General features: G+C 41.8%; 1 protein-coding gene across 3 annotated transcripts in view; it reads left to right on the top strand.

The window, feature by feature from the left end:
- Nucleotides 1-15,861, top strand: part of DPYD (dihydropyrimidine dehydrogenase) — a 353,065-nt gene that overhangs the window by 108,939 nt on the left and 228,265 nt on the right. For all 3 annotated transcript variants that reach the window (XM_065675625.1, XM_065675624.1, XM_065675626.1), the window contains 2 exons: nucleotides 3,558-3,719; nucleotides 13,277-13,473. In XM_065675625.1, coding sequence (XP_065531697.1) covers nucleotides 3,558-3,719; nucleotides 13,277-13,473 — 359 coding nt within the window. The remainder of the gene's footprint in view (nucleotides 1-3,557; nucleotides 3,720-13,276; nucleotides 13,474-15,861) is intronic.

Raw genomic sequence — 15,861 nt, 5'->3', positions numbered from 1 at the left:
CATCTAAAAACATGACTCCAAAGTGTTAAGGCAGCTTGCATCAAGTCCTGGAGTAACTTGGTCATTCTCATTAAGCCAGTCTCCCCTTAATTCTGATCCTTTCGCATGGCCATTGTGCTGGGTGCAGTTCTGGTGTCTCCATGCAGGACATGGAGCTGTTGGAGCAAGTCCAGAGGAGGCCACAAGGATGAGCAGGGCCTGGAGCAGCTCCCGTATGGAGCCAGGCTGAGAACATCGGGGCTGTTCAGCCTGGAGAAGAGAAGCTGCATGGAGACCTCAGAGCAGCTTCCAGTGTCTGAAGGGGGCTACAAGGATGCTGGAGAGGGACTCTGCATCAGGGACTGGAGTGATAGGACAAGGGGTGATGGGTTCACACTGAAACAGGGGAAGTTCAGCTGAGGTCTAAGGCAGAAGCTCTTCCCTGTGAGGGTGCTGAGGCGCTGGCACAGGGTGCCCAGAGAAGCTGTGGCTGCCCCATCCCTGGCACTGTTGAAGGCCAGGTTGGACACAGGGGCTCGGAGCAACCTGCTCTAGTGTGAGGTGTCCCTGCCTGTGGCAGGGGGTTGGAACTGGATGAGCTGAAGGTCCTTTCCAACCAAAACCAGTTTGGGATTGTATGATTCTAAGTTCACCAATAGTAAAATTGGCACAGGGAGACTTTTTGTTGGCAGACAGGAAAACCAAGTCATCACTGAAGCTGAGCTTCCTTTGCATCTTTAGTGGTGTCCACTTTAGCACAGTTGGAGTACACTAGCAAAGCAGTGCAAAAGACTTGCCCTGCTGCTCCCAAACATCAGTGGAACACTTTGGGCTTCAGGTGGGACTTTTATCATTACAACTTACTTCAAGTGTTAAGACTAGAAGATATATACTCTTTAATACAGTTTACCTAATGTCTTAATGTTTATCAGGGTAAGATGTACTGTATATGTACACCTTATGGTGCTCTCACTGGAAGAGGACTGGAATGATTCCTCTTTCCCTTTTGCACTACCACTATTTGTGGTCAAATGATGACCATAACATCTCAAAACTTCCCAAATCTGGACCCCACCTGCATGTACTCCATCCTATTTCCCCCAAATTAAGTTCATTGAGTCCCCATTAGGACTTCAGTCCCAGGTTCTTTCTTACAGAACGATGTTCTGAGGCAGGTTTCCTTCAATAAGCCATTATATCAGTCCTGTACTCACACTGCCCCTGGTCCCATCTCTCTGAAGTCACTCGGAAGCTACTCTGTCTTTCCATAGCATAGCTGTGCTCAGAGTCTGGGTTGAGCTTGCAGAACAAGTTAAATGCACCAGCTGTGTTGATGCTGCCTGTAGTGGCACAGCTCAAGTGTGAGAACATACTTTACGGAGATGTAATAGAATGAGCTTAAGAAGGAATATTTAACAGCCTTGTATATTGATTTTAATTACAAAACCTAAAAATGTAGAAAATCCTCAATGAAGTTACTTAACCGGAAATGCACGTTGCTGTACGTGTTTCCATTGATCTGGAGTTGAAGATAAAGGGAAAATCTAACTCTCATATGTAGTGAAATATCAGCCTGAATGGGAATTCTTTAGGAACCATTTTGTCTTTGAGTTAGGGAGAAAAAATCCCCTCTACTAGTTTGTAATTATTCCTTTGCAGTGGAAAAAGAAATGGTCAGGTGGAATTGCCTGGGGAACAGACATCTAGTGCCACTTAATAAGCTGCAGGGTCTCTGGGCTGGTCTTTGAGTACTGCTTCAGAAAGATGCAGGTGTCCTGCATTGACTGTGTCACCTCTGTTGTCTGAATGGCTGTGTGTCAGGGACATCTACCATATAGCTGGACTTCTATGTTTTGCTGCTCAGTTGAGCTTACAATGGCTTTAGTGGCTGTTTTTAGCAGCTTTGACAAGCTGTGGCATATCAAAACAGCATCATTCATCTGGAAGGGCAAAAATATTTGCTAATATGTACAATTTCTGTTTAACTAATCCTCCTTTATATTGGATTACATTAGACTTGGGGATGATAAAGTGCCTTGGCAGACACCACAGGCAAAATGGTTGAAAGTTCTCCCACAAGAGTTGTGTAAAGGGTTTGCTTATGGGTTTTAATAGTGCCTAGGAAAATCCCCTGCCAGTACACCCAGGTGATGGACAGGGGCTCATGCTGTGCAGTCGACCAGTATCTGTAAGCGAAAGGTCCAGTTACATCTACAGATACATCTCTTAAATGCTGGCATTCTGTTGGGAATCTCTAGGCTGTGTCTGTAGCATCAGGTTTAACTTCAGCGACTTTCATGCTATGTCTTCTAGTCCATCTTTAGTGAATTGAATGTTCCAAAGCAAAGCCTTGTTACTCATTGTTGGATGTATTGTCAGATCTTGACACTGCTCTTTTGATTCATAACTGGATTCTTTCTCTTCTGTGGCACCTCAGCTAGGTGCTGCATACTGGGTTGTCTTCTGGCCCTTAAAGGAAACTCTGGCATTAACCCAGCTTCATGGGCTTCCCTTGGTGGGGCTTAAAATGAAGACCTAGAGTCTACGTGGAGTAAAATTCTGTATTGACTCTGCAACAGCAAGGATAGGATGTAAATGGTTTGCTTCAATTCCACCATGATGTCGTGAATGTCAATGTAATGTAAATGCAGAGCAGCCATCAATAGTTGTCCGCCTCTAAATGAGACTTTAATTCACTCCTCTGATGCTCCCTCTTAAGAGAATTATCCAGTCTAAAACCAAAAGCCTACCAAGGGTTGTTTTCTCATGGCATCGGATGCTGGGAACTTGCTGACATCCATTTCTTAGCTTTTTATTGTGGAAAGAAATCTTCCCAGCTCTCATATATCAGGAAACTGTTCCTTTGCTGAAGATGTGCATGGCTGAAGTTATGAATTGTACGTAACTCCTTCAATTAGTTCCCTGGTTTACTGTTTAGGGAAACACGAAAGTCAGGGTTTGCCCTGGTCAGTGTGTAGTTGAGGAAAAAGAATTCAGTGGTGTAGTATTGACAGGTTGGTACATAAGAAGCTTTCTCCTCTTCCCATCATGGGTCTGAACAATTGGCACTACTGATCTGGTGTGAAGGACAGGACTATCCGCAGAGGTGGTGTGCACAGATGTGTGAAATAAGCTTTTCATTCTCTGTGTCATAAAGAACTGATGCTCTAAGTGGCACTTGCTGGTCAGATCTCCAGCAAGGGTTACAACTGAGCTACTGCCCAATTGACCTAGAAATAGAGAAGGTATTTACAAGTGTATAATGCAGGCACAGGAGGTTTCAAACCTAGACCTGTTAGGCCACTAAAAGTCCTACAGCCACCTCAGATGACAGAGGCTTTTAACTGATTTTGCAAGCTAAAAAGGTTTATCTTTGCAGAATCAACAGTTTTGCTTTCTTTTCACTGTCTTTGACATAATGCAGATTAATGTTGGTACATTTAAATAATGTCAATGTCATTTATTATACTCGTTTTTATATTATTCTATTAACCAGAACCAGTATTTTGTGTTTTCTCTTGAATTGTTGCTTCCTTGGTATGTGACACTCCCTCACTCTCTCCTTTTCCCCCCTTCAGAACTACTATGGAGCTGCCAAAATGATCCTTTCTGACAATCCCCTTGGCCTGACGTGTGGAATGGTGTGTCCAACATCAGATCTCTGTGTTGGTGGCTGCAATTTGTATGCTACTGAGGAGGGGCCGATTAATATTGGTGGATTGCAGCAGTTTGCTACTGAGGTAGGTCGGACTTGCAAATGTCTTAAATTCTACGTATGTACCAGTGAGTATTGTCTAAGTAGTTGCCTACGTTAATGGTTTGTGTAAGAAAAAGTTGGTACTGATAAAAAATGGCGTAGGATGTTAGAATAGTTATCTTTTTCCTTACAGCACATTCTGAAGCTTAGAAATGTTTTCATAATGCAACACTTTATAGGAACATAAGGAGTGTTATTTGTGAACAAGAAAGGTTGGTAGTTGAGACAATTTGTTTTCTACTGAAAGGTTTACCTAAGGCAGCTGAAATTGTGGATGTTACTGAAGTAGGCTGCGTAGGGAAGAAGATCAAGTGCACCTGCATCTGCAACTGCATGTTAAGTGGATGTCGAACTGTTGTGGGCATAGTGTAGATCTATAGCAAAACTAGTGTGCATTTGTATTGGTGTGGTGGCTAAGTTTCAGATGATTTAAGCTTTTAACTGTCCTGTTTTGTCAAAACAAAGTTGTTTCAGGTTGACCTGGAATACATGTCTCTTGTGTGTGTGTGTGCATCTGTGTGCATCTGTTTGGATAGATAAGAGATACACACACATATGTATGTGTAGATGTATTAGTTGATGCAGGTATGTGTATATTTTGGCTACTGAAGCAAAGGTTGTTACTTGCCACTTGATATTAGGAAGTCTTATGGAGGGTTTCTGGTGAAGTGCATGTGCATTTGTGACTATATAGTTTCAATCACACTCTAGAACTCTGCCAGAAGGCTGTAGTGAGGTGGGGTTGGTCTCTTCTCCCAGGTAATGAGCAATAGGACAACAGGAACCAGCCTCAAGCTGCTCCAGGGCAGGTTTGGATGGAGCTGAGGAACAATTCCTTCCCCAGAGGGTGCTCAGGCATTGGAACAGGCTGCCCAGGGCAGGGCTGCAGTCACCGTCCCTGCAAATGTGCACACACCGTGGAGACGAGGCCCTCACTGCCATGGGTCAGTGGTGGCCTTGGCAGGGCTGTGGTAAGGGTTGGACTGGATGAGCTTAAAGGGCTTTTCCAACCCAGTTGATTGCATGATTCTAATTTCCATCTGAAGAAAGGCAAAGGATAACGCTCATACGTTAAATCCTTTTCAGGCATGGAGAATTTGTACTAAACTCAGCTGATCTCATCTCTCTGAAGTGTCTTTTTGTAAAGTGAGGAAGTTGTGGCTGTATGAAAGAAGTATATGCATGTGTTAAGACTGTAAATTTCTATACAGTCCTTAACTAATAACCATGTCTCTCTTCTGTATGTTGGGCCATTTGGCTGATCACATTTACAAACATACAATGAAATTCCAGTCACCTTTGCAAGGCCTGAGGAAAAAAAAAAACAACAACTTTGTAGAGACAGCCCAAAGTAGAAATGCAAATCAATGTGAAGTAGCTGTATCCTGGGCTGCATCAAAAGGAGCATGACCAGCAGGTCGAAGGAGGTGATCCTGCCCCTCTACTCTGCTCTTGTGAGACCTCACCTGGAGTATTGTGTGCAGTTCTGATGTCCTCAACATAAAAAGGACATGGAACTGCTGGAACAAGTCCAGAGGAGGCCACGAGGATGATCAGGGGACTGGAGCACCTCCTGTATGAAGACAGGCTGAGGAAGTTGAGGCTGTTCAGCCTGGAGAAGAGAAGCTGCATGGAGACCTCATAGCAGCCTTCCAGAACCTGAAGGGGGCCTATAGGGATGCTGGGGAGGGACTCTTCATCAGGGACTATAGTGACAGGACAAGGGGTAACGGGTTAAAACTTCAACAGGGGAAGTTTAGATTGGATATAAGGAGGAAATTCTTTCCTGTTAGGGTGGTGAGGCACTGGAATCGGTTGCCCAGGGAGGTTATGAATGCTCCATCCCTGGCAGTGTTCAAGGCCAGGCTGGACAGAGCCTTGGGTGACATGGTTTAGTGTAAGGTGTCCCTGCCCATGGCAGGGGGGTTGGAACTGGATGATCTTAAGGTCCTTTCCAACCCTAGCTGTTCTGTGATTCTGTGATTATATGGTACATCTGTAAGGCCAAGTATTTTACCTGTGATGTCATCCAGAGACCTCACACCCCCTTCTCAATGGCTGTGGGTCAGGACTCGATGAGCAACCAGTGCTACCTGCTGCAGTTCTTCTCCTTAAATCTGTTTGTATCCCTCCTTTCTTCTCTCCAGGAGACTTGTGAAGCTTCTGGAACACCTGCTAAACATTTCTGCTAGCTGTTGCTCAGCCTTCTCTCCCATCTGTCATTTGAGTAGCTATCCACTTCAGTTTTCCAGAGGTTTGAATGTACAAGTGTGTAAGAATCAGTTTGGACCAAAATTCTCACAGGATGAGACTTTAAACAGTGAGTTGTATTTGTTCTATGTGTATATTCAGTATATGTGTGTATATATATATGTATAAAATATATGTATATACATATATTCTATGTGTATATTCAGATTTTGTCACTCGAGGCAATTTTATTACGTTATCATCTAATGAACTTTATTCCTTATATGTGAAAGTAGACCATTTTTTGCAAAGCAGAAGACTTTTTGCTTTAAGAAATAGAAATAACCAGCACAAACCCACCCCCCCCAAAAAAAAAAAAAAAAGAAAGACAAAAGAAGAAACATTAAGCAGTTGTCAAATAGATGATAAATACAGTGGTGAAATATTACTCTTTAGGAGCCAAATGCAAGTAATATCTGTTAAAACTTGATTTGTGTCTCCTTTTAGCCCTAACTCTATGATTAATAGAGAGGAATTATGGCTTGCTAGATAATGCTAAATATCTGCTATTTTTCTTCAAAAATCTTTAGAAATCTATTAAAAAAGCTCAGTGCTAGCACAGTGATTGATAGAAAAGCTGCAGAGAGGATGAATAGCTGCAAATGGCTTCGCTCCTCGTGTTTCAAGTTTGTTTAAAGTGATAGTAGTTCTAAGAAAGTAAGGTTGTTGTGCTATTTAGCACTGTAACAAAAATAACACGTCAGGAAATGTTATCATCTGGAGTATTTTGTGGTATCCTAAAATGATAAAATTTGGTTTGAATAACCTTTAGATTCACTGCTTTTTAACAAAGCCTTTGTATGTATTGTGGTATTCATCAGAAGTAATACTAAGAGGTTGGTTTTGTACTCAGTGTTGTTGGTTTAGGTTTCATTCAGTTAAAACTGGGAAAGTATGTATAGTGGGGAAAAAAAACAATGGCATGAATGCTTCCAAGTAAAAATCATGGCAAAAATACAAACCACTGAAGAAAATCATACGATTCTGTTGCTCATAGAAAAATTGGCCCAGATACTGCAAGCAAAGTGTGTTCACAGCTTTACTTATCTGAGTAACTTAGCAAATGGTGTAATGCAGGCATGCAACATGTGCTACTCTTAATGAGAGCTACATGGTAATTCTCATGGACTATGTAATAGTTTGTCCCACAGGGGCTTATTTACTGCAAACTCCATTGTGCATAAAGCCAGTTTTAGACTTTTTTCCCCCATGGAATTCGGCTGAGCATCATACACTTGACACGTTACGAGAGCGAGCACTACTAAAAAGGCACAACTGCTAGCTGAGATGAAAGATAAAAACTGCACTAAACCAGGAATGTGGGTTTAAAATGGCAAATATATGGGTATGACGTGTGGCCCTTTGTGCTTCTGAACAATGACTGATCATCTGTTCACGCTGCAGCGAAAAATGCCTAATTGTAAGATACTGGTCTTGCATACGGTAGAGCGACACAAAAATGGCTCCTCACACCTACTCACATCTTCCCTCTGCCCTTCTGTTGAGTTCTGTAAGTGCGGTTTGCTCGTTCTCAAAGTGAATTGTAATCCAGTCTGGAAGAAAAGGTGGATTTTTGACAATGAAACGTTCAAATGGGGGGTGGGGGGGGAAATGAGGAAACGTCCGTTTGTATTTGTGATGTAGAATGTGTACACTGGGATGCAGTTACCACGGTAACTGTTGCATCTAGAGAATAACATGGAGTAAAAGCTCACTATTATAAATGATGAGTGTCAAGCACAGGTTACACCTGCTGCTGCACAGGTCGGGATTATATTAATGTCTTTATCTGTCTCCTTTGCCCAAGTACTTTAGAATCAGGGAACATCTCTGGGTTTGGAACACAAGTTCAGTGAAAATATACTGAGATTGCAGTGACAATACATACAGGCATGAGCTGTATGATTGTCAGTCCCACAGAATACACTAAAATTACTGGTTATTCAGGTACAAGTTTGTAAGCTTGTAGTCAAAAGGAAGCGTGATCTATTACATTGTCTGTTGTGGTCCTAGCAATGAGCCCTCACAATCTTCCATTCCTGGATAGACATTATGGAACTTAAAGGTTCTCCTGTGTTTCTAGTGAATCATTCTGAATAGAGTAGCACAAGCTAAACAGAAAAGGTATTAATTTAGTTGCTGCATGCTAGATTTAAATACTAGATCGTTTACTACTGGGACTCTGGTGCCAGCTACAGATCTGGTGATTTGTTTCTCTCTGGAGATACATTCTGGCTGCTGTTGCAGCAGAAAGAAATTGAAGAAGGAAACTTGCTGTGGTTTTTATCCTAAAAGATGCACTGGATGAGCTTCCCTGCTGCTAACCTGGGGGCATCTCAGTACGTCTGGAAGGGTGGGCTGTTGTGAGGGTTCCCCACTCAATGCTCAACCTCCCTTGTCTCCCCCAGCCCACCGTGTGCAAGGAAGCAACAGCTACTTCTTGTGTTCAGGGTGCCTCATTTGGTCACATATTGACAGCTCTGATCAGTCTTAACATGATTCTCGTGGAGCCTTCTGAAGTTCCATCCCCTACAGTAACTCCGGGGATGAATCCGACTGAAGTTGTGAATGCTTCATCCCTGGCAGTGTTCAAGGCCAGGCTGGACAGAGCCTTGGGCGACGTGGTGTAGTGTGAGGTGTCCCTGGACACCTTGCTGTTGGAACTGTTGGTGTTGGAACTGCATGATCTTAAGGTCTTTTCCAACTCAAACCATTCTGTGATTCTGTGACTTCTGATATCTCAGGCCAGTGCCAAGAGACTTGCTGCTATTTGGACAAGTTCCATAAGCTCCACAATATGTTTTACAGGCAATAAACATTCTTTGGTTTCTCTTTAAGGCATTTAGATTAATGTTGCTATGTGCTTCCTAGTGGTGGGATTCATGACATGTTGAGGCATGGACTCAGTAGTGTCCTAGATCCATGGCTTTTCTTGGGACTGGAATAAATGCTAAAATACAGTTGTTATGTAGGTTTTCTGCCTTAAGTAGTCAACTGCCCCATATTAATGGAAACCAGCCTACAGAATAAATATCCATGGAAACCAGTGGGGAAGTGTGAAACTAATACAATTGGTTCCTAAATGTTACTGATTTCATTGCCTGTATTTTTCTTTCTGTGCATGAGTGAAATCTGGTAATAATTCAGAATATACCAATATGTTTCCCACTAAAATAAATGCCAGCTAGATGCTGGTATTTATCTATTAAACAGCTATGCCAATAGCTGTTTGGTATCTCGTCATATTAGTGAAGGATATTTAATGGCAAACCTGACTAATAAACTCCTTTCTATAGAGTTTAAACATGGAAACAAGCATTGAATTCTGCACATAGGTGGAGAAGAGTATCCACAGCATTCCTATGAAAAATTCTGATCTGAAAACTCCAAAGTGCCTGAAGTGAGTTACTTTATTCTAATTTCTATAAAAATTTAAATCGTGGTTGTGCGTAACTGCTCCAAACCTGCTCTAATGGTTTTAAATGGCTTAGATTCGTTTAAATCATGCTTACTATGCCATAAAATGATTGTCATCATGTTAGCAGAATGCATTTCCCTGAGTCACCTGCCACTCTGCCAAATGTCACCTCTTGTCATCCAAACATGCTAATACTAAAGAATGAGGATTTTATTCCATGCGGAGAACAATAAGCTTTTCCCTGTCTGCATCCTGAAAAACAGCTACAATGAATTGGCTGAAACTTTCCAGGAAAATGGAACTTGTATAAGATGCTCAGCAATTGAAATCACTGGAGTTTGCTTGAGTAAGAACTATTGTGTTTGCATACAGTGCCTGCAGTTCTGCTCTTTGTCAAGTACACCACATATTTTGGAACAAGAACCAAGCTCACTGCAGTGAAAGGATGTTTAAATGATAAGGGAGAAGAGAACAAACCCCCAGATTTCACACTGGAGGGGGAACATTGAACAAGTGCACTCACACCTTTACATGTTGTAGTAATGCAAATAGGGAAACTGTAATATGTTATAAGCATCTAAATCAAGAGAGGATTTAGTTCAATTGTTGGAACATGAGCAGAATAGAGTGGCTGTTTTGGTTTGGTCAAATTGTGTCTTGCTTGAGGACAGAGTCTCCATAGCCTTGCTTTGTAAACTGGGGGATCCTTTCTATTGACCCTAGTGACATGAAGCTTAAGAAGTGAATGGAATCTGTGTGTGTTTGGTTTGAAGAGGCCCTAGATGGTGAAGTAACGATGATTGCACAGTGTTTGATAAATAGTTAAAGAATAAATGCCCAGTGCTATTAATGTCTATTAATAATCTGATTAATCTCTATTGTTTATATATGAGAAAGCCAGAAGGAAAGGCAGGCATGGGGACAGTGGCTTGGTCTTTCCACTGAAAGATTCAGCTTTTTAAAATCCATTATTTGGCCACATTTTCCTGAATGGGTTAAATTGGGTTAAATATGAGTTAAATAACCAGAACTGGTTAAAAACCACTGCCAGAGAAAATACAATCTTCACCCGAAGAAAAAGGAAATCCTCTTTTTGAAGGGAAGGTGGACAAGGACAGCAGTAGTATTAAACTGTACTTGCATCTGGACCACGTTCTGAGCAGGTTAAAACTGGAGATGAAGTTGGAGTGCCATGAGGATGATCAGGAGCTGGAGCACATCCTATATGAAGACAGGTTGAGAACATCAGGGACTGTAGTGATAGGACAAGGGGTGATGGGTTCAAACTGAAACAGGGGAAGCTCAGGTTAGATCTAAGGCAGAAGCTCTTCCCTGTGAGGGTGCTGAGATGCTGGCACAGGGTGCCCAGAGAAGCTGTGGCTGCCCCATCCCTGGCAGTGTTCAAGGCCAGGTTGGACACAGGGACTTGGAGCAAGCTGCTCTAGTGTGAGGTGTCCCTGCCCATGGCAGGGGGTTGGAACTGGATGAGCTGAAGGTCCTTTCCAACCCAAACTAATCTGAGATTCTATCACAGTTGTATGCAGTGTGGCATTGAACACTTGCTTGCAAGGCAGGTCATCTCTGCATGCCAAAGGATTTGTCCAGAAGAGTTCAGTGATATTTAATTGGGTGATTTACAGCATAGGGAAGCTTCACCATGAAGTGAGTGAAAATCGTTTGAGATGCATTGGAGCAGTTTGCTATTTTCACACAGTTCCCCTGCCAGCCTTAATATGCAAAACTGCCACTGAATTCCAGATGGCAGGATATGCAGCACAGCCAGCTTGTGCAGGAAGAAAGGCAGTTTCACCCTCTTTGCAAACAGGCAGAATTGAAGTTGACCATTCAGCCTGAACTGCTAGGATTTCCTGCATGAGTGCTTGGTTTCTGAAACTTAACACTGCACTGTGCTAGTGTGGCGCTTTAGTATCACAGTTACTGGATGGGTATAACTATTCAATAATAAATATAAGCATAATTATGTTCTCAATAAATGAATAATGTATTTATTAAGTATATGTACATTCACAGTGTTCAATATACACGTTAAATGCACAAGTTATAATTTGTATCGCTAAGTGGCCTTCTAAAACAACTTCAGGAGAGTTTAATGGCAGCTTGGTCTCATTCAAGCCCTTTCTGGATGGAGGTAACAAAGCAGAGATTTGAGCATAACCCTGGCGCATTTTGGTTATCTCAGTCTCTTTTCACAGCACAACATGAGCTTTCCAGCCTGTGAAATCCATTAATAACCATATTAAACCTTCCCATATTGTATCATTGCCAGGTTGAAATGATTCTTTTTAAGAACAATTATCTGTCTCCTGCTCCTTGCAGTCGGTTAAAATGCTGTGTCAGTTTGCAGAGACTGGGGGAATTTGACACAGGAATTTGAGGAGGGGAAGGAACTCATAATTGCTTTAGCTGGCATGAGTGCTCAAGTGCGCATGGAGAAAATGAGCATTGATTCCAAATAGAAATGGAAAATCCTCTTCATGAGTGGGATTTCCAAAGTTCAATGTGAAAAACCTTTTCCTTCTAGAGATCTAAGGACAGTAAAAACTGTTGGTAAACTTGTGCAATAGCTTCAACAGCGTGTTTATTAAGACAAAAGATGATGTATGTGTTTTAGAGGACCAGTTGGTATTTATGGAATGTGTTTCTGCATTGAAATAGGTGGGGAGCAATGTTGGCTTTTGGGGCGCAGCTTTGAAGTGTTCGTGATATGACTGAGAATCCCAGTGCAGTGAACTCTTGTTTCCTTTTGGTATATTGTGCTTCTGCCACAGAATATGTTTTTCCATGCTCCTAATCTTTAGTAGCTTGCAAAGGGCTGTGAATCTATTCTTTTTCCTTTTGTAGGTTATCCAAGACAGAGACTCCATTCCTTCCTCTACAAATGTGTGTAAATGCAGAGCACAGTGAAGTGTAGCTCAGTGAATGTAGAACGTTTCTGCCCTAGCCTCCTACCTGTATGGCTGAACAAAGAACTGATTAAACCTAAATCTGATGTAACTCATGTGACATTGCAACTAGGTTAGGAGCCCATTGTGCTGGGTTCTGTATAAATACGTTACAGTGGTCAGAGACCATCTCAAAGTACTTTTAATTGTCAAGACAGAATGGAGCAGATCATCACCATTTTACAGGAGAGGAATTGAGGTGGTTCAGGGGAAAACAGTCTAACTTTCATTCTGCCTACAGCTTTTGGACACCCGATTAAGAAGCAGAGAACATCTGACATAGGTCAGCAACTTACATGAAATAAGTCGTATCAAAACGATCCAAGAGGAGGCATCTAAAGCGTGGGTTACCTTTGAAAACACTGCACTAAAGACTAGGGGCAGTTCCTGAAAGCATTTCAAAACCACCTAAGGTTGGTTATTACCACCTCTAAAAAGTCAAGCCGCAGGTGAGATTCATCCAGGGTCACAAAAGATGTCTCTTGAAGAAGCAAGATTGTCACTGGCATGATGTTACCCGCAGAAGTACTTTTCCGGTGTAAGAATAATCTGAACATCATTTGGAAGGAAGTTTTTGGTGTTGCAGATTTGCCCGACTTTGTATTACTGTTCTGTTACTGGTAGTAACACAACCGTCTTCTCTGTAATGTTCTTCTCAGAAGGTTCCATCTTCTCTGTAAAACTCATGCTAGTGAAAGATCCTTTTTGAGACAAAAAGGACTAAACGCTGCAACTCCAGTATCTCTCACAAATGCACACATCATGCCATTTGGGAATTCCTATCATGTTTTGAAGCAATCTGCACTGATAAATCAATGATATGTGACAGCACAAGTAGAAGCTTCCATCATGTCACTCGTAAGAACATTTAAGGAGGGAATGCATGTAACCTGTTGTGTTGCTTTTCAGGTGTTCAAAGCTATGAATATTCCTCAGATCAGAAACCCGTCCTTACCTCCTCTAGAAGATATGCCTGAAGCCTATCACGTGAAGATAGCTCTTCTTGGTGCAGGACCTGCAAGTTTAAGTTGTGCTTCCTTTTTGGCTCGATTGGGCTATTCAAACCTCACCATATTTGAAAAGCATGACTATGTTGGCGGCTTAAGGTAAGAAACAATGACAGCAAAGCACTGATTCCGATGATTGTGTAAAGCATCGCAAAACCTGTGGAGCAAACATAGTTTATACACAATCCTTTACCAAGGAAGAGAGTAGAAAAATTCATTGATTTAAAGAATTCATCATTCAGGTTAAACCAGGTACGGTTACAAGGGAGCTTTAACTGCAAATCTTCTGACTGCCTCCTGTGTTCTCTTCATATGACCTCTCACATTGCAGGGAGGAATTGTTGTCATTGAATTAACACTTGAGAAAGTGATGTCAGGAACCATTTTCCCCTTACCCAGAAATGTTAAAACAAGATCATAATCATGGAATGGGCAGGGTTGGAAAGGACCTGAAGATCATCTACTGCCCGGTGAAGTACTTGCAGCCCTATGTAGCAGAAGAATTGGTAGCTGTTTAAACTGTTTTATACTGATACTAATTTCATGGAGCATTTTAAATGTAGAATGTTTTCATGAGCTACCTTTGTGCAAATAAAGGTGACAGTGAGTAAACCTGTCCCATGTGCCTGGGCTTGCAGCTTTAGCAAACCATAGTGTAAGAGAAAAAACCTCCTACAATTCTCAACCTTCATCAAATTGCAGATACACAATGGAAGGTACTGTTGCAGGTTTCCTATATGGTCACCACTTGGCTGATATCTCTATAGTGTTCCGTCCTCTCTACTTGTAGGTGAATTTCTATCACCATAGCAATGTTGAGATCATATTTTCTACGTTTCTTGGGTAAGATAATGTATTTTAGAAGCTAACTAGTGGATACCAGGCCATTCAAAATCAAATTTGATATGTTGAAGATGTACTCACACTAAAACGTTTATGAAGAAAGAGATAAAAGAAACAGAAAGAGAAGGGTAACACGCTTGCGTTTCTCTTTGCAGCATCACTGAAATCAATAGAGTTGACACCGTTAATGAATTTGATCCATAATGTCATAATGTCAAATACTTATTCAGTGCTCCAGGAGATAGAGAATCAATGCTGGAGAAGTTGAACTGATTACTTGCATTTTTCCCAGTGAGGTTCAGAAGTATTCCACCCAATTATCAAGGTGTTTATATATAACTGTGGAGCTGTTTTACTTGAGCTGGTTGCCATAGAGGATTGCAAATGTAGTATATGAAATACCAGCTCACCTGCTGAGTAGCATATGCTTTCATAAATACCAGATTTCTAATCAGTTTTTAGTAGGAAATAATGACATGTTTCTAACAATGAAGCTTTACTTGGTGACAGGTTAGACTCGGGTTGGGCTTGGCGGTATAATACAGTACTTTCTGCAGCTGCTTGCAGTACAGTCCTTCAGTTGCTTTGCGTGTGCTTGCCTATTTGAAGCAATGTGGGTTTAAGTTGCATCTGTTCTTTGTGTTTTAAGTTGAATTTAAAATAAAACTCAGTCTGTTCTGCTGCAGGAAAGCCTTACACTACATTTTGCCTGTTCTGTTAGTGTCCTTAGCGGTCAAGGAGTGCAGTTTAAAAGGGATTTCTTTTGAGTCTTCAGGAGCATATAGCAATCAAGGTCAGCTTTTCCTTCCAGTCATTGGAGAAGGTTTCACATCTGGTTTAAGGGCATCAGTTCCTTTTGTTCTTATTTTAATCTTGGATCAGAAGGGAGGTTAGCCCGTGGCACTGATCATTGATTATTGCATTCTTAAGTCTTTGCAGCCCATCTTTTGACAAATTTAGGTTATTGATGAGTGCGTTTTCAAGGCTTCATAAACTATTGCAGCTGGCTGACAAGCCCAAATTAATGTCGGATTTGGAATCAGCTGCTTTTTTAAAGTGTATTTTAACTAGGATGTTCCTTTACATCCATGTTGCATCATAGCTAACTGTAGTAATGTTGTAGCAATAGAAGGGTGTTTCGGGATTGCAGCTCTGTGGTGTCATATGTAAGTGTAGCTTAAGCCTGTGGTTGTCTGACCATGTCTGAATACTTCACATTGACAGGCTGGTTTGCCTACATTTCACCAGTAGTGTGAAATTTATGCTTTATAGTAGTGGAGTAGGCATGAGCAGATCGTGCTCTTGCTTAGAGACTGAACAAGCTTCACTGCCTGTGCTCCTGGCTATGCTGGTGGTTTACAACATACATTTCTTTCACTAGGCCAAAGGGGCATCTCTTCAGCAAAGGTATCACCTTAGAAACATGAGGCACCTTTAACTTGGATCAGATGTGTTGAAGAGGTGAATCTGTGACATGCTGGTCCCATCCACTGCATCCCTCCTGCACTTCTGCCCCATTTCTTTCCTCCGCTCTATCTCTCTATTGCAGAGTCAGAGCCTGTCTTTGGCTGCTGGAAGAAGTTGTATCAGAATAATTGATGTATCAGAAGTATTGATCAGCATGATGGCTTCCATAAAATGCTT

Source organism: Lathamus discolor, chromosome 3, assembly GCF_037157495.1.
Source record: "Lathamus discolor isolate bLatDis1 chromosome 3, bLatDis1.hap1, whole genome shotgun sequence".
Classification (NCBI taxonomy): domain Eukaryota; kingdom Metazoa; phylum Chordata; class Aves; order Psittaciformes; family Psittacidae; genus Lathamus; species Lathamus discolor.
This window is presented reverse-complemented; position numbering and strand designations above follow the sequence as displayed.